This window comes from Sorex fumeus, unplaced genomic scaffold (genome assembly GCF_029834395.1).
Source record: "Sorex fumeus unplaced genomic scaffold, SorFum_2.1 ptg000051l, whole genome shotgun sequence".
In the NCBI taxonomy this organism is placed as follows: domain Eukaryota; kingdom Metazoa; phylum Chordata; class Mammalia; order Eulipotyphla; family Soricidae; genus Sorex; species Sorex fumeus.
The window spans coordinates 34,286,668-34,305,815 of record NW_026606108.1 but is presented as its reverse complement, the minus strand read 5'-3'; the positions used below and the strand labels follow the sequence as shown (position 1 = coordinate 34,305,815).

Below are 19,148 nucleotides of genomic sequence, written 5' to 3'. Positions count from 1 at the left end.
GTGGTGCCAGAAATTAAACCAAAGATCTTGCAAACATGCAAGGATTATTGTAGGTCTTCACGGGTCACGGTCACGGTCCTCCCGTTGTTCATCGATTTGCTCGAGCAGGCCCAGTAACGTCTCCATCGTGAGACTTCTTGTTACTGTGTTTGGCATATCGAATATGTCACGGGGAGCTTGCCAGGCTCTGCCGTGCGGGCGAGATACTCTCGGTAGCTTGCCGGGCTCTCCGAGAGGGGCGGAGGAATCGAACTCGGGTCGGCCATGTTGGCTGCGTGCAAGGCAAACGCCCTACTGCTGTGCTATCCCCTGTCATAGGTCTCTAGCGTTGCAAAAGTGACTTTTTTGTTTGTTTTGGACCACACCCGGCCATGCTCAGGGCTGACTCCTGGTCCTGTGCTTAAAAGACTGTAAGTGATGCTGGGGATTGAAATAGATCAGCTGTATGCAAGGCAAGCACACAACCCACTGTACTGTCTCCAGCCCACAAGAATGACTTTTGAAAAGACAATTAGACCTAAAATTTACTAACTCCAAATACTTATAAAAATATAAGTACTGAACTACATCATAAAAATAAGAAAAAGATAAAAATATATCTTTCCTTCAAATAAGAATATATGTATAGACATATATATCTGCATTTTAGAGCTGAGGAAAAATACCCTAATACAGTCATCAAGTCAGTAGTGATGAATGCAATGATAAATTCAAGTTATTTTTAAATCAGTCTTTAAAAAATAACTATAAAAATATAAATTTTTAAAAACAGAAATCTTAAATATAGGATGTACAGATCTTTAAAAATATATACCTAGGGGACCCAGGCAATAGTACAGTGGGTCAGGTGTTTGCCTTGCACGCAGCCAACCTGGGCTCAATTCCTGGCATCCTTTATGGTATCCCAGCACCACCAGGAGTAATTCCTGAGTGCAGGGGTCTTGGGTCAAAGTGAAAATACAGTACGTAGGACTCTTGCCTGGCATGCGGCCAACTTGGATTTGATGCCTGGAACCACATATGGCTCTCAGAGCCTGCTAGAAGTGATCCCTGAGGAAAGAGCCCAGAGTAAGCCCTGAACATAGCCATGTGTGACCCAAAAACAAAACATATTAATGTATATATATGCGTATATTTTATAACATACATAATATCATCTGTCACTGTCCTCCCGTTGTTCATCGATTTGCTCGAGCGGGCCCAGAAACATCTCCATCGTGAGACTTGTTGTTACTGTGTTTTGGCATATCAAATACATCACAGGTAGCTTGCCAGGCTTTGCTGTGCGGGCGAGATACTCCCAGTAACTTGCCAGGCTCTCCAAGAGGGGCGGAGGAATTGAACCGGCTCAGCCAGGCCGGCTGCGTGCAAGGCAAACGCCCTACCACTGTGCTATCGTATATACCTTTAAACATAACAAAATTCCATACCTTCTCATTTCCCCCACCACCTTTTACACTTCTCATGTTAAATTTTTTCACTTCTTCTTTGACTTCTTCCATGTAAGCATCTAAAGGATCTAATTCTTCACCCTCCATTTCATTTCCTTCCTTCTCAGCTTCTGCAGGATCTTCTTCATCATCTAAAATAACAAAAAAATACCTCTTTTGGTACAAGTGTCTCAAAAGGAAGTATTTCATAATCAGAACACATCCTACCTTTCTAACATTTTCTTCCCCACAACCCAAATATCCTCTCCTATTACTTTAGGCAAACTGGAATTCAAACAGTCACACCTGAAATTTTTTTGTTTTTCGGTCACTTGGCTGTCAGAAGCTACTCCTGGATTTGCTCCCAGCAGTACAGGAGACCATGTAGTGCAAGTAATCAAACCCAGGGACTCATATGCTATACAAGTACTCTCTTACTGAGCTACTTCCCTAGCCCCACACGTAGGCATTTGAGAGTTTTACTGCATTTTAGAGCTGAGGAAAAATACCCTAATACAGTCATCAAGTCAGTAGTGATGAATGCAATGATAAATTCAAGTTATTTTTAAATCAGTCTTTAAAAAATAACTATAAAGGTTTATCCTTGTCACCCCTCACCCCAAATTTTAACCTCTATCCAGCATCAAAAATGTGTGCTCTTCACAACAAAATGTTCTTAAAATTGCAAGTAAAATATTACTCATGATTCTAAAACATTCTACAAGAGTTGCTATATAATTAAATGAATGTACCATCATCATCTTCTAAACTCCATTTTTTCCCTTGTTTCATTTCTTCAATCTCCTTTTTCAGTTCTCCGATATTTTCCATGGCCTTTTTACGTTGCTCTTCTCGCCATTTTTCTACTCTTTCTTTACGCTTTCTCATCTCTTCTTCTAGCTTATTCTGGTCAAAGTTCTTGGAGGAAAATAAGACAGAAGAAAAGAAGTAACAATTTTATTCCATGTGACATTCTAAACAAGTTTTCAAAATACAAAAAAAAAGGGAGTTAGAGAGTTAGTCCAATGGGCTGAATGCTCACTTCACATGCTAAAGACCTGGTTCAGTTCCCAGTACAATGAGGCCTGCTGAACACCTGGGTAGAAAGTGACCCCTGCGCACAGTAGCTACCATTATGACTCCAAAACCAAAAAGTAGCAAAGTACAGAAAAGAAAAATAAGTATACATAGGAACTCGAAAATATACAGCCTATTTAGTAGATGACACATCTTTCTGTTTCGTTTGACTCCGAGCTCTGCACTCAGATATCACTCCTGGTGAGCCTGGGGGGCTATATGAGGTGCCTGGGATCAAACACAGGTAGGCCGCGTCCAAGTGCCTCACCTGCAGTACTTCTGCTGTGGCCCATGATACATCTTTTAAAAACAAGCATAACTGGGGCTGGAGCAATAGCACAGTGGGTAGGGCATTTGCCTTGTACTCACACGAGCTGGGTTTGATCCCTGGTATCCCATATGGTCCCCTAAGCAACACCAGGAGTGAGTCCTGAATGCAGAGCCAGGAGAAATCCCTGAGCTCATCGCTGGGTGTGACCCAAAAAGCCAAAAATAAAAAGTAAAGCTGATGCTTTATGTATATATGACATTAGGGTCACTCCCCAGCAGAAAGCTTATTATAAAGTTCCTATTAAAAGTCATGCTAAAGATGTATTGAGATGATTAACAAGGGCAGAGAGATTGTATACTAGGGAAGGCACTTGCTTTGCACGCAGCCAATGGAATTCAATCCCCAGTTCAGCCCCCAAGCCCCACAAGGAGTGATCCCAGAGCACAGAGCCAGGAGCAAGCCCTGAATACTGCTGTGTGGCAATCACTCCCCCTCCAAAAAAAACGATGAAGGTATGCCCCAAAACCAAACACCAACTAAAAATATCACTTATACTACTTATACTACATTCACATAAATTAAAATTTCTGTTTGAGGGGGCAGGTGATGAGGGAATGTTGGGCCACACCTGAAGATGCTCGAGATTTACTCAGGCTTGGTGTTCAGAAATCATTCTGGCTGTGCTCAGGGAACCATATCAAACCCAGGTGAGCTGCATACAAGAAACGCACCATACCCACTCTACTATTTCTACAGTCCAAAAACTTAACATTTATTTATTTGTTAATTTTCGAACCATACCCAGTGGGGTTACTAATTCTGTGTCTGTGTTCAGGAATAATTCATGCAGTTCTCCAGATGGAACCAAGTTGGTTGCATTGCAAGGTAAACATTTTAACCCCTTTACTTTCTCTCAAGCCCCTAAAAAATCACTTTTAGTGCTGGAGCAATAGTATAGCAAGTAGGGTATCTGCCTTCCATGCAGCCAATCCTGGTTTGATCTCAGGCATCCTATAGGGTCCCCTGAGCATCACCAGAAGTGTTTCCTGAGCACGGAGTCAGAAGTAAGACCTGAGTAACAGCAGATGTGAAAAAAGAATTTAAAAAAAAAAAAACACTTTTTAATTTAAAGATAAGGAAGTTGGAGCAGAGATGTGGCTCAATGTTAGAGCACATGCCTTGCATGTAAAAGGCCCAGAGTTCAAACTCTAGCACTGGATAAAACATATGCTACATTTTTTAAGAAGAAAGAATAACTGCAGAAAAGAATACTGCTATCATTTCCAGTCTGAAATGATATTTCTAAGTTAGTTAACATACGCCAGCATCTTTTTCTTTTTCATCTTCCTTGTCGTCTTTGTCTTTTTTCTTCTCTTTAGAACTTTCCCCACTATCTGTTTTCTCTTTGGACCTAGATCTTCTAAAAAAGGAGACAGAAAAAGAATATCATTATCCATTACTGCTTTATTTTTTTTTTAATTTATGTAGGAGTACTGCTATTTATTCAGCCACTGATTAGCTGATTGAATTGTGCATGAACTCCACTCAATTACTGCTTTAAAATAAAACACTTAAAGATAGTTTTCAGACCAGAGCAATAGTACAGTGGATACGGCAGTTGCCTTACATATAGCCGACCTGAGATAGATACCCAGCACCCCATTATGGTCTTCCAGCCCTGCCAGGAGTGATCCCCGAGTGCAGAGTCAGGAGGGAGTCCTGAGTACTTTTGGTTTTGGGGGTGTGTCCCAAAAGCCAAAGAATAAAGTTTTTGAACATTACATAGCAAAATGTGTTATAAATCATATAATGGGGCTGGAGCGATAGCACAACAGTAGGGCGTTTGCCTTACAAGCAGCCAACATGGCCGACCCGAGTTCGATTCCTCCGCCCCTCTCGGAGAGCCCGGCAAGCTACTGAGAGTATCTCGCCCGCACGGCAGAGCCTGGCAAGCTCCCCGTGACATATTCGATATGCCAAACACAGTAACAACAAAATCTCCAATGGAGACGTTACCGGGCCCGCTTGAGCAAATCGATGAACAATGGGAGGACAGTGACAAATCATATAATACTAACTGCAAGTATTATAAGAAAATCCACTAAAGAAAAAGTGAAATCATAAAACCTATTGCAAAATCTAAGAGATAAAATTCAGTAATTAAAAAAATACAAGATCTTGGGGCCAGAGCATAGCGGGTCCCCAGAGGTCACCAGGACTGATCCCTGAGCACTGAGCCAGGAGTAAGCGTTTGCCTTACACGCGGCCGACCTGGGTTCAATCCCCGGCATCCCATATGGTCCCCCAAGCACCGCCAGGAGTAATTCCTGAGTGCAGAGCAAGGAATAACCTCTAGGCATCAAGAAGGTAAAGGTAAAGGCCCTCCCGTTGATCGTCGATTTGCTCGAGCGGGCCCAGTAATGTCTCCATTGGAGACTTTGTTGTTACTGTGTCTGGCATATCGAATACTCTCGGTAGCTTGCCGGGCTCTCCGAGAGGGGCGGAGGAATCGAACTCGGGTCGGCCATGTTGGCCGCTTGTAAGGCGAACGCCCTACCCGCTGTGCTAAAGGAATTTTCATAAAGAAAAAAATACAAAATATTAATAGTATATAGGGCTGGAGCAATAGCACAGCGGGTAGGGCGTTCGCCTTACAAGCGGCCAACATGGCCGACCCGAGTTCGATTCCTCCGCCCCTCTCGGAGAGCCCGGCAAGCTACCGAGAGTATTCGATATGCCAGACACAGTAACAACAAAGTCTCCAATGGAGACGTTACTGGGCCCGCTCGAGCAAATCGATGATCAACGGGAGGGCCTTTACTTTTACTTTACTAATAGTATATAACAATTTATATAAATAATTGGGGGTCTTTAGGTTTCACCCAGTAATGCTGGAGCTTACTCCTAGCTCAGTCCTCAGGGATCAGTCCTGGTGACCTCTGGGGATCATATGGGTGCCAAGGACTGAACCCAGGTTAGCCACGTGCAAGGCAAGTGCCCTACCCACTGCATTAACATTTTAGCCCCTATACGTTAAGTGGCAATAATGTATATTTGACCTTAGTTTATGAATTCTTGCAATGAATATTACTTAGTTTTATGTAAATAAGTAAAATGCTTTTCTATCACGATTGGTGCTTTCTTAGAGTAACTTTGATATCCTCCAAAAGCTGACAGACAACAACTACTATTTGCCAAATCAATTATAAACTTTATAGCCTATTAAAGTTATTTTCAACAATCAGGGACACAAAGATAATACAGAGGGTATGTCATCTGACTTACATACAGTCAACACTGATTTGATCCCCACACTGCACCCAGTCGCTGAGCACTGCCATGAAGAGCGACGCCTGAGCAAAGAGCCAGAATAGACCCAAGCACTGCTATGGCCCCAAAAACAAAATTCAACCAAGAGTTTATGATGAGACATTCGTTCTTTATAAAGAATAAAGATTCTTTTAAAAATAAAGATGAGCTCGGGATTTCATTCAGTGGAAGAACACTTAACTTGCACATGAAGCCCTCGGTTTGATCCTAGCACCGGGGGTAATAAAATCCAATAAAAATAACTAGAGGAAAAGAGTTGGTTCCCAACATTCACAACATATTCAAACCAATAATAATATTCACCTATTCTCAGTTTTCTTGCTTTTGTTGCCAGGACTGGAAGATCGGGATCGCCGGCCCCGGCTTCGACTCCTTGACCGCCTCCTGTCTCGACTTCGAGATCTTCTTCGTTCCCGACTCCTGTCTCTTTCTCTACTTCTGGAACGTCTGTAATCATATTAATATTCCAAAAAATAAAATAAAATTTAAAAACATAAATTAGCACCATCTATATGTCAAGTCAGAATATTTTCCGTTTTTTAGTTTTTGGTTTTTGGCCACACCTAGTGATGACACAGGGTAACTCCTGGCTCTGCACTCAGAAATCACTCCTAGTGGTGCTCTGGGGACCCTGAGATGCTAGTGATCAAACCCAGGCAAGTGCCCTACCCATTATACTGTCTCTCCAACCCCCATGGAACAATAGGTTCCCTCAGAAACACATAAAACTGGGCTGGAGTTATATAACAGCGGGTAGGGTGTTTGCCTTGCACGCAGCCAACCTGGGTTCGATTCCCAGCATCCCACATGGTCCCCTGACCACCACGGCCAAGAGTAATTCCTGAGTGCACAGCCAGAAGTAATTCCTGAGTGCAGAGCCAGGAGTAACCCCTGTGCAGCGCTGGGGGTAACTCAAAATGAAAAAAAAAAAAAAATGTAAAACCTTTGTAAGCTCTGCTCTCAATGTTTAAAAAAAATGAAAATTTTTATGACCAGTCACAGCACTTGTACAACCTTGTCTTTCCAATTTTAATAAGAAATTATTGATAAGATCTTTTGCAGTGTAAGATTTTTATTTTTCCTTTTTAAAAAAAACTGCATTTTAGAGGCCTAGAGCAATAGTACAGGAGTGATCTGTGACTGCAGAGCCAGAAATAAACCCTGAGCATAGATGGGTATGGCCCCAAACCAAAGATAAATAAATAAAATTGGTGTGGTGCCACAATGGTCAGTGCCCAGGATCAAAAACAAAACAAAAAAAAAAACTACTTTTTTGTTTGTTTTTGATACTCAGGGACTATTCTGGTTCTCCTGAGTGTTCAGGGGACCACACAGGTTGACAAGGACTGAACTTGGGTCAGCCACATACAAAGCAAAAGCCTTACTCACTGCACCTCCTATCAGCCCCTCAAAATACAACCTTTTATCTCAAGGCAAAAGACATTTGACTCATGCCAAGTAATATGTAATCAAGTAAAAGGGACACAAAAATTAGGGTGTTCAGAGCCAAAGAAATAAGTCTCAGGACAGTTAGAATAGAACCATCTTCATGGCACAGGATCTATCATTCTCTTCAGAGAATTCTCTGAATTCTCTCAGAGGAATTCAGGGGTTCTCTGGATTATAGAAAAATACATCCTAACATTTCCAAACTGAAAATACACTTCTTGAAAGATTTCATTCTAAACAAATTATTTCCATATCTATTCAAACAAGCTAGGACTAAAGTACAGGGCCTGCAAGGGACTCTAAAGACCAGTCCAAAACATCTTTCTAAGGAAGTCTGATTTAGCTGAGAAAGCCAATTTATCTGAGTTCTCTAAAGATGAGTGCCTTACCTCAGGCGTTTTCGGTCCCTTGACCGAGATCTTCTTTTATCCCTGCTTCGAGACCTCTCTCTCCTTCGGTCTCTATCTCTGCTTCTAGAACGTCTGTCATCACTCCGTTTACTTCTTTTGTCCGAGGGTGAGCGACTTCTAGACCGACTTCCAGAGCGGCCTCGAGATGCTGATCGCTTCCGGTAGTGACTAGAATATTAAATTCAAGATTATGTTAGGCAAACAAGTAGCTTTTTATTTACCTAACTTTAACATTATGTGGGTTGGAGCGATAGCAGAGCGGGTACAGCATTTGCCTTGCACGTTGCTGGGTAGGCCAACCTGAGTTCGATTCCTCTGCCCCTCTCAGAGAGCCTGAAGCCCGGCAAGCTACCGAGAGTACCTTGTCCGCACGGCAAAGCCTGGCAAGCTATCCGTGACATATTCGATATGCCACACACAGTAACAAGTCTCAAAATGTTACTGGGCCCACTCGAACAAATCGATGAACAATGGGAGGACAGTGACAGTCAACATTATATTTCAACAGGGACCAAAGAGCGCAAAGTTATGAGTGGCATGTTTTGCATGTGGAAAGCCCAGGTTTTGTCCACACACGTAGTTCCCTAAGTACCACAAGACTAGGTCATGAACACAGAGCAATGAGTAGCTCCTGAGTACTATCAGGTGTGATGTTAAAAGTAGAGTCAGACACAGAAAGATTGCATTCATCTGGGGAACATAAAGCAACAAAATGGGACACTAACACCCAGGAGTGGCTGAGAAGAGTACCAGGAATTTTGCTCCTTAACCCGGAGGCCAGCCACACGTGCTAGGGGAAAAGGAAGCTCAGATAGAGAAGAGAGCACCATATAAAGGGTGTAGTGAGGATCCTCCCAGGGTGGGAGAAGCTAGCTGAAAGTAAACTACAGACCAAACATGACTGCCACTCAATGCCTCTCTTGCAAAACACAGGACCCAAAAGAAGAGAGAGAGAACAAGGGGGAATGCCCTGCCACAGAGGCAGGGTGGGCTGGGGGAGATGGGGGGTGGGAGGGATGCTGGGACCCATGGTGGTAGAGGATGGGCACTGGTGGAGGGATGGGTACTTGATCATTGTATAACTGAAACCCAAGTACAAAAATTTGTAAGTCTATAACTGTACCTCATGGTGTTTCACTAATAAAAAAAAATTTTAAAAAGAAAAGAAAAAAAGTGGAGTCAGAAAGATAGGAAAGATGCTTAGGCACTTGATTTGCACACAGCCCACCCCATTAGATCGCAGGCACCATATGGTTCCCTCAGCACTTCTGGGAGTGATCTCTGAATGCAGAGTTAGGAAAAAGCCAAGATTCAGGGAAGGACCAAAACCAAAAATAAATAAGCAAGAAATTAAAATAACAGCAATAGGGCTGGGAGGCAGCAAGCGACAACAGTGAAAGCCAGAGAGTCCCTCTGCTTGAAAGGGTCCTCCTCCCCCTGACCCCCGCCCTTCCCCGGGCCACTCCAGTGGGGCCTCGGCCCAGCCTGCAGGGTAGCATGACGAATGATACCCAGCAAGGGGGCATCGGGGTAAAGGTATACACACTCAATAAGGATCACCAGTGGGATAACAGGGACACCAGCTATGTGTCATCTGACCATGTGGAGAAGCTTAAAAGGGCATGTCCCTGCTTCTCAAGGCCGAGAGACACAGACTAATCTCGGAGAGATGCTGGGATCCGAGTTATCCCAGGAAGACCCGGCCGCCACTGGCTGCCACTTGGCTGCCCAAGATCTCTGGACCCTAGGCAGGATGGGGACTGACGAGTTCTCATCCTGCCAAAGGCCCGGCGCTCTACCACGCACATCCAGCTCCCACCACTGTCAGAGAAACACCTGTAGTTGATCATCCCAGCTACAAAGTTCCTGCGCTACACCTCCAAACTTCACAGAGCTGACAGTCCAGGACAAACAACAACAAAAATTAGATGGGAAAATTGAGTAGAAGCCCACTAAGTTCAATGAGTGAAAACAAGAACCTGGAAGTCTCAACTCGCATCTAACAGCTCAGTAAATCCTCAGGTCATGACTTTAGCAACACCATTACGAGATCTATGTTGCAATAAGCAATATAAAGTAAATTAATTAGTGACTAAGGAAGCAGGCTTGTAGAGGGGTGGATGAGAAGTGTGACTGGTATTAGAATACTGAATACCTGAAACAACTATATTGTGAACAACTTTGTAAATCACAGTGTTTAAATAAAGTTTAAAAATATGGAAAAAAAATAACAGCAACAAAAATATTAGCCTGCAGATTAAACCCTGAAATAATAAATTTCTTTAAAATTGGCTGGAGCGATAGCACAGCGGTAGGGCGTTTGCCTTGCACGCAGCCAACATGGCCGACCCGAGTTCGATTCCTCCGCCCCTCTCGGAGAGCCCGGCAAGCTACCGAGAGTATCTCGCCCGCACGGCAGAGCCTGGCAAGCTCCCCGTGACGTATTCGATATGCCAAACACAGTAACAACAAAGTCTCCAATGGAGACGTTACTGGGCCCGCTCAAGCAAATCGATGATTAACGGGAGGGCCTTTACTTTACTATGGGGAATGAACTCTCCTGCTACAGTACTTTTAGAAAAGGGAAAAACTGTCTTGAAAGAAAAGCAAAGACACTGCACAATACCAGACCAAGCTCCTTCCCTCTGTATTCAGTGCAGCTTACATCCTGGCAGAGGAAGAGGTGCCGAAAGAAGAACAAGATGTTATGTTTGGAGAAAACATAGTCAAGGGGCAAAAAAGGAATGAGAGGCAGGAGATTGCTATTCGTACTAAGGAATTAAAGAACACCCAACTTCTAAAGTAAAAAAAAAAAAAAACACCCAGCTACTAGTATTTGTTTCAGTCTTGAAGGAAAAAAGAAGGAATCAAGTCTCTGGATGGGGAGGAGCAATTGGGCCACAGAAACTGCAAGCTCCAATACTGGAGAATTAAGCTTACTTGGCGTGTTCATGAAACAACAAAGAAGGTGAATGTGGCCAGGGCTGAGTGAGTGAAAATGCCATGACACAAAGTCACAGAAAAAGACAAGGCAGCAAAATATGGAGAGCTTTATGAAGTCTAACAGAACATCAGAAGGACTGGCTCTTTATAAGAAGAATTCAAGTGAGCAGAGACAGTATGTTCCTGGCCCACGTTCAGAGGCACTCCCTCCCAGAATGCAGGGTTCCCCACATGCAAGGCATACAGTTCAGCCCTCTAAACCATCTCCAGGATCCTCACTGTGTTTCTGTAACCTCACTCAAGTTTTTAAGGAAGTACCTTGGCTGCAGAGGGAAGAATAAACCAAAGGGATGCAAGGATAGAAGCAGTGGAAATAATAGCTGTCCAGGGGCCAGACGATAGCACAGCGGGTGGGGTGTTTGCCTTGTATGCAGACAACCCAGGTTCAATTCCCAGCATCCCAGATGGTCCCCTGAGCACCACCAGGAGCAATTCCTGAGTGCAGAGCCTGGAATAGCACCTGTGCATTGCCGGGTGTGACCCAAAAATCAAAATAATAATAATAATAATAGTTGTCCATATTAAGTAGAAAGATGAAGTTTCAATTTCCTAAAATAGGAAGACTGAGGAATGGAGTAAACAGACTTGGGGCAGAGGAGATCGGAAATGAGAGTATTATGCATTCAAGTAGAGATCAGTGGGAAATTGCAGTGCGAGTCTGGGGTTTGTCAAAGAAATGTAAGCTGAGGAGTCCTCAGTATGCAAAGGCTACATAAAGCAATAAACCTAGATAAAGAAACGCACGTAACTATTCCTTAAGCTCTAAAAATTTCATGCTGATAAAACTGGAGTTACCTTCCCCTCCCCACACACTTTATCATCCCACATTCTAGGCATCAATTATAGGTGTTGTAGAGATAATGCAGGACTGAAGGCACTTGCCTTGCATGGAGTTGACCCATTTGATCCCACAACATAAATAAATGGTCCCTCAAGTACCAGCACGGGTCACTCCTACCCAGAGTCAGTAATCTTTTCATTAGAGTTTTGATCCTACCTTCTCTCACACAAATAAACTTTTTTTACTCCAATCTTCAGTGAATCCAAAATAAATTCTACTCTTCAATGCTAGATCTAGGGGCTGAAGGTAAGAGTAGAGTGGGCGAGTGCCTGCCTGAAACACAGTGGACCTGCTCTGATCCCTGGTACTATATGTGGTCTCTGAGCACCGCCAGAACTGATCTCTCAGGGCAGCACTGTAGCACTGTCCTTCCACTGTTCATCAATTTGCTCGAGCGGGCACCAGTAACGTCTCCATTGTGAGACTTGTTACTGTTTTTGGCATATCAAATACTCCATGGGGAGCTTGCCAGGCTCTGCTGTGCGGGCGGGATACTCCCAGTAGTATCTCAGGATACTCTCGAGAGGGAAAGAGGAATCGAACCCGGGTCGGCCACGTGCAAGGCAAATGCACTGTGCTGTGCTATCACTCCAGCCCCTCTCAGGGCAGAGCCAAGAACAAATCCTGAGCACCAAAGAGTAGAATCCAAAAAAAAAGAAAAAGAAAACCATTAAATCTACATTTCACCCATATTCTGGGTACAAATCCCTCTCAGAACCAACTTCCCACTATTTCTTTCCAACCCTTAATGAAACCTACAAAGGCAGGCAAACTGAGTTCCTGTTTCTCTGTCCCCTGCTTTCTGCCATCTCTAACCCTCTCATTATTCCCGAATCAAACTGAGAGCACAGGTCATAGAGATGGAGTTAAAAGGCTTGAATAGGCATTCAAGTAAAAAAACCAAAGAAGTCAGGGCTGAAGAGCTTGAATTTCATCTAAGCACAAAAGGAGCTGGAGAGATAGTACAGTGGTTAAGATCCTTGCCTTGCATGCAGTTGACTCAGATTCGATCCCTGACACTACCCAGGACGCCAAGGCCACTCAGGAGTGATCTCTGAGCAGAGTCAGGGCGTGGTCAAAAAAGAAAAAGAAGCAATAGAAAACTAAAAATGAAGAATGACAAGGTCATAGTAATTGTGAAGTGTCACTGGAATGTGGGAACCATTAGGATAGCAAGTGAGAAGAAAATTATCTGAGGTAGAGAAAATAGTGTGAGCAATAATTGATTAGGAACCGAATTATACCAGGGTGAATACAGACATGAACACAGACATGAACAGACAGGGTGAAGAATCAATATAGGCATAAAAAAAATAACACTTTCCATGAAGTGGCACAGCAGATAAGCACTTCCCAAACACCGTAACACCATGTATGATCCCTGAGCACAGCCAGGAGTAGACCAAAAAAGACTTCCCAGCCAGAGAAAGAGTTCAATGGGCTTTGCGATGCCCAGTTTAGGTCCAAAAGGATATCCTGAGCACCTACACCTACCTGAGACTCCCAAACAGCGAGTCAGGAGTAACCCCCAGCACAGCCGCCTTTGTTATGGGCCCAAAACAAAAAATATAAATAAAACATCTTCACAAGAACTTTCTGTCGTTACACGGTCTTTACACAGCAGTTTATTTTGCAGTTAGCATATTTCCTAATATTTGGCAAACTCTACCCTTAAACTCCATTCCCATAAATATAAATTTCATTTCAATAAAGCACTATTAGCATTTTAAAAAAGTAAAAATCCAAGATCTACAATCTCCCAGTCACTGCTAGTCATTTTTTTTTTTTTTTTTTTTTTTTTTTTTTGCTTTTTGGGTCACACCCAGCGATGCACAGGGGTTACTCCTGGCTCTGCACTCAGGAATTATCCCTGGTGGTGTTCAGAGGACCATATGGGATGCTGGGAATCGAACCTGGGTCGGCCACGTGCAAGGCAAACACCCTATCCGCTATGCAATCTCTCCAGCTCCATTGCTAGTCATCTTTAAAACAAAAACCTTCTGTTTTCTCCTCTTGATAATCTGCAGTTATCAAGTCTGTATTCTCCCTTGAACACAATCTCACTTGCTTGTCTCCATGTATCTTTGCAGGCCTATATACCACTCTGGAGAAGCCTGTTTTCTTTTTCCCGTCCCATCTCTCTAAATAAGTTTCATAATAAGCACAACAGGTAGTGCATTTGCCTTGCATGCACCTAACCCAAGTGCAAACCCCAGCACCACATAGGGTGCCTGGAGCACACTAAGAATGATCTGGGAGCACAGGAAGAAGTAAGCCCAGATCAACACCAGGTGTGATCCCCAAAACAAAAATAAAATCTGTAAGAAAATTTTTTTGGTTTTTGGGGCACACCTGGCAGTACTCAGGGTAACTCCTGATTCTGCACCCAGGAATCCCTCCTGGCCGACTCAGGAGAGCATATGAAATGCCTAAGATCAAACCTGGGTCGGGTGCATGCAAGGCAAAAAACTAGAAAATTTTTTTAAATAACACAAAACCCTCAAAGTCCTAGGGGTGTGAGGTTCCTCTCTCTTTTACACTGTGGGGTTCAGACGGCTCTCCTCCCTCCTAAACTTAACTATTTAAAAAAAAAAAAAAAAGAAAGAAAGACAAAATAAAATCCCAAGCCTTGAGCAGTGAACAGGCTCCCGCAGCGGAGACCTTTCTCTACCGGGATCCTACTTCCCAGCCCCCAGTTCCAGCAAGCCAGAAGGCGCAAAAAGAACTATGAAGGCTGGAGCAATAGCACAGCGGGTAGGGCGTTTGCCTTGCATGCGGCTGACCAGGGTTCGATTCCCAGCATCCCGTATGGTCCCCCGAGCACCGCCAGGAGTGATTCCTGGGTGCAAAGCCAGGAGTAACCCCTGAGCATCGCCGGGTGTGACCCAAAAAGCAAAAAAAAAAAAAAAAAAAAGAACTATGAAATCGGGGCAGCGGGGACAGGACCACGCGTCGATCCACCGATCCACTCGTCGACCCCGCTCCATCCCCTGTACGCCACGGTGCCCCCAGAGTGAGGAGCGCCCTCTAAGAGCAGAGGCGGGAAAAGCACCCTGAGCACGCCTGGTGGGTCCCACCACCACCCTCCCTTCCCCCAGACCAGGAAAAAAAAAGAGGGGGGGTGGTGATGGATGGGTGTGTGTCTGTGTGATCTATATTCGGGCAGTAAATGCGCACATCGCCCACCCCGTAGACGCCTGACCATACCCTGCCCCGCTGGGTGGAGGTAACGCTTGGCCGCAGGCTCCTCTAAACGGACTTAGGAAAAACACACCCGCAGGGAGAAGGGGACGCGGGAGGGACGCGCGCCCAGGCGGGGCTGCAGATGCGCAGCGCCGGGACCCCCGGCCGGAGCCCCTCTGGGGAGGCTGTGTAGTGGCGGGCCCCGGTGCCCGCCGACCCAGCTGCAGGGCGAGGACACCGGAGTGGCCGCACGTGGGGTCGCGCCGGGCCCGGCCAGGCCTGCGGGCCCCCCCGGCTCCCGCCCCTGCCACCCCCCCAGCCCCAGGAAGCCGCTAGCCCGCTCAGGCCTCACCGTGACTCCCGGCCCATCCCGCCGGCCGCACGTGAACACGCGCTGGAGAAGCGGACAAAAGGGGAGGCCGCGCAGCGCCCGCTGGCCCCGGGAGGAGTAGCACTTGCAGGAGGCGGCACGGACAGCGCTGACGGCCATACGAGGGCGGCCAACGAAAACAGGAAGTGCCGGCGCCGGCGGCAGGAGGGAGAGGAAATGAGGACGGAAGCTCCCGGTTCTGCAATAGCGCCACCTCTCGGCCGGAGGCCGCGCGCCCAAGGAAAACGCCTGAGAGGTTTGTTTTTTTTGTTTTGTTTTGTTTTGTTTTGGCGCCTCCAAGAAGTCACTGCTCTTTGTAAGATGTCTCAATGCTCATGTTCAGTCAAGATCGTCCCGGCCAGGAGACCACCAAGGCGTCATAAGGCATCCCTGAGCGGCCCCAGGTTGTGTATTGATTGACATCCACCTTAACCTGCACTAAGAGATGCTACACACTTCTCACGCTTTTATTTATGTATGCATTCGTTTTTGTACCTCCTTAGGTATTGTGCTAAATCCCAGGAATGAAAACATTGAAAACACTGAAAACACAACATATATGGAACACATATGTATGTTTCCTGAGGAAGTGGCCCTCGAAGTAAGATTTGATCATTGAATAGTCTTCAGTTTTAGTATTTGGATCGTGGTGGAGTTGATGAAAGATCTAAAACGAATCATGAAAATAGCATACAATGAATACTTTTTTTAAAATTTAGGGATTGGTATCAAAGATATAATACAGGGGTTAAGGAGCTTGCCTTGCATGCAACTACAGTTGTCATATGGTCCCCCCAGCACTGCCAAGAGGTATCCCTGAACACAAAACCAAAACTAAACCCTGAGCACTGGTGCATGGTTTCCCCTAGACAATCCCCAATAAAAAGGGATGGATTGGTTATTTTCACCTATAATTAGTCCAAATACTCTGATTTAATTGGTCTGGAGTGTTTCCTGTGCTATTGGAAAATTTTTTTTAGGTTATGGTGTTATAGTGTTGCAATATTTGTGCTTTTGACGTACAAGTACTGCAACATCAGTGTCAAATACTCTCACCACTATCTTTAGGTATAGCATCTCAACCCTCCCTACCTTCTTCCAACCTCCTTTATATCCATATTGGTAACATCTGTGTGTCAGAATCAAACATTTTTATTGGACATTTTCTATTTCCTTGCTAAACCATTTTGGTTTTGTTTGGGCTTCTAATTCTCCTTGTTTATGTTAAACTTCTCTGTGCTGTACTTCCCCAGCCTTGTTTCCCATTCTATCCCTGTTCCCCCACTCTTTAAGCAGTTCCTCTCTTCCTGTATTAGCCCGGCTAATTTTCAATAAGTGTTGCCAGCCACCAGCCTGTGACTCTTTCTTCCATCAGCTGGGGGAATGACTATCAGTCCCGAATGAACCAGGGGACACGACACTGCAGATCGGTGACAGGGATCCAACCTAGTTAAGCTGCAAGCAAGGCAAGCAAAGATAATACCCTACCCACTATACTAGCACTCTGATCCCAGAAGTTTTATAGTGGTCATTGAGTAGATTTACACATCAAAACTCTTGGAATGGCAGGGCCTGAGCAATAACACAGCAGGTAGGGCAGTTTGCCTTGCACATGGCCAACCCGTGTTTGATTCCTGGCATCCCATATGGTTCCCCAGAGCACAGCCATGAGTAACCCGTGAGTGTCTACTGATGTGACTCAAAAATAAAAATAAAATTTTAAAAACCTCTTGGACTGGAGAGATTGTACAGGAGCTAAGGCATTTATTTACCTTGCATGCAGTTCAATCCATGGCATCACTGATGGTCACCTAAGCACCACTAAGGATGACCTTAAGGACCCTGAGGTATGACCCATACCACCCAGAAAGCCTTTTCTTTCTTTTCGGGGGCTGAAGAGATAGTATAGCAGTTAGGGTGCTTGTCTTGCATGCAGCCAACCTAGGTTTGATTCCTGCCATCCCATACAGTCCCCCGAGCACCTCCAGGAGTAATTCCTGAGTCCAGAGCCAGGAGTAACCCTTGAGTATCACTGGGTATGGCTTTATGAATTTATTGTTCATTTGAGGGGAAATTGGGGGATATGCACACCTAGACGTGCTCAGGAAACTGTTGAGTGGTGCCAGGATTCAAACCAATTTTGGCCAAAGTCAAGGCAAAGCCTTGGTGGGCCAGGACTCTCCCTGGCCCCTTAGTTCAATTTAACTGTTACAATGTTTTACTTAGATAAGATTTTTAAATTGTTACTGTTCTGTGGCCTTACACTGTGGTGCCCAAGGGACCATGTGGTGCTAGAGATCATATATGAGCCTCCTGCATGCCAAGCATGCACTCTAGCTCTATGAGCTTCCTCACTGCCCCCTAGGGTTTTGGTTTTTTTCTTCCTTAATGTAACAGCAATGGGGCCTGGGAGATAGCTCAAAGGAGTGGCATACAAAAAGAAAGAGAGAGAACAAAAGGGAATGCCCTGCCACAGAGGGGGGGGGGGGGCTAGGGGGTGGGAGGGATGCTGGGACCTGTAGTGGTGGAGGATGGGCGCTGGTGGAGGGATGGGTACTTGATCATTGTATAGCTGAAACCCAAGCACAAAAATTTGTAAGTTTATAACTGTACCTCGTGGTGTTTCACTAATAAAAAAAAAAAGGAGTGGGTTAGAGGTTAGAACCCACATGGACTCCTGAGCACTGCCTATAGCTACTCCCAAGCAAGTGTACCCCCAAAACAAAACAAAAATGAAATTGGGGACATTGGTGGTAGGAAAGATATACTTGTGAAGGGATGGGTGTTAAAACATTGTATGACTGAAACCCAGTCTTGGACAACTCTGTAACTATATATCTCAAGGAGATATGAGACTTTATAAAATGTGTAACATTTTATCCTCAGCATCCTATATGGTCCTCCCCTGAGCACAGGTAGGAGTGATTTCTGAATGCAGAGTCAAGAGTAACCCCTAAGCATTGTCAGCTGTGCCCTCCAAAAAAAAAAAAAACCAGATTTTGATTCTAATTAACCCAGTTCTGACTATCTCTTAACCCTCTTACTATTTTAGTACCAATCAAGAGGCCATTTATATAATTAATCTGACTGAAAAGTTACTGGGTAAAGTGGTTTAAGATGTAACCTCTAAACAATCATCTTGCTGATCTACTTTTAACTCAAATATTTCAAATTCCAAAAATTTCTAAAAAATTATCAGTCAAAACAATAGGAAGTTTCCATTTCCTTATGATACTAAGCTATTCAGTAAACTTCAGCAAGCATTCAGGGAGAAGCTAGTCAACTGGAGAGAAAAAGTGGCACTGAAACCAAAAAAATAATAAATTTTGTTAATTGAATTAAATAAATAATTATTAAAAAATTACTGGCATTCTCTCTTTCCACATCACAATCTGTGGTACGTGCTTTTTCTCTCACTGACTCTCCTTACATTTTTTTAAATAAAATTATCTTACTTCAATTAAAAAGAATCTTTTGTTGGCCAGAAGATTTTGTTGGCCAGCAGGCCAGGCACTTGCATGTAAGCCGACAGTTCAATTGCCAGCATCACATGAGTGGCTCCCTAAGCACTCTCGGAGTGATCTCTGAGCACATAGCACAGAAAGTCATGTGCACACTGATGCATTTCAGTCCCCAAACTGAAATAATAATAAATTTTGTTAATTAAAACTTTGCATGTGTCCACAGATTAAATGTGGTGGCCTTCTTTTTGCAAACACTAAAAAACGAAAGAACTACTTAATGTGAGCCATTGAAGGTAAGTGTCCTACAAAGGGGAAAATTA

At 44.4% G+C, this 19,148-nt stretch overlaps 1 protein-coding gene across 1 annotated transcript in view; it reads right to left on the bottom strand.

Annotated features, from left to right (window-relative positions):
- The window catches only part of DDX46 (DEAD-box helicase 46), a 53,150-nt gene extending 37,641 nt beyond the window's left edge, over positions 1 to 15,509 (bottom strand). The window contains exons 1-6 of the mRNA XM_056124794.1: positions 15,347 to 15,509; positions 7,947 to 8,135; positions 6,412 to 6,555; positions 4,099 to 4,198; positions 2,183 to 2,348; positions 1,431 to 1,582 (exon numbers count right to left, since the gene is read on the bottom strand). Coding sequence (XP_055980769.1) covers positions 1,431 to 1,582; positions 2,183 to 2,348; positions 4,099 to 4,198; positions 6,412 to 6,555; positions 7,947 to 8,135; positions 15,347 to 15,363 — 768 coding nt within the window. The 5' untranslated portion in view covers positions 15,364 to 15,509. The remainder of the gene's footprint in view (positions 1 to 1,430; positions 1,583 to 2,182; positions 2,349 to 4,098; positions 4,199 to 6,411; positions 6,556 to 7,946; positions 8,136 to 15,346) is intronic.
- Between the last annotated feature and the right edge of the window lie 3,639 nt (positions 15,510 to 19,148).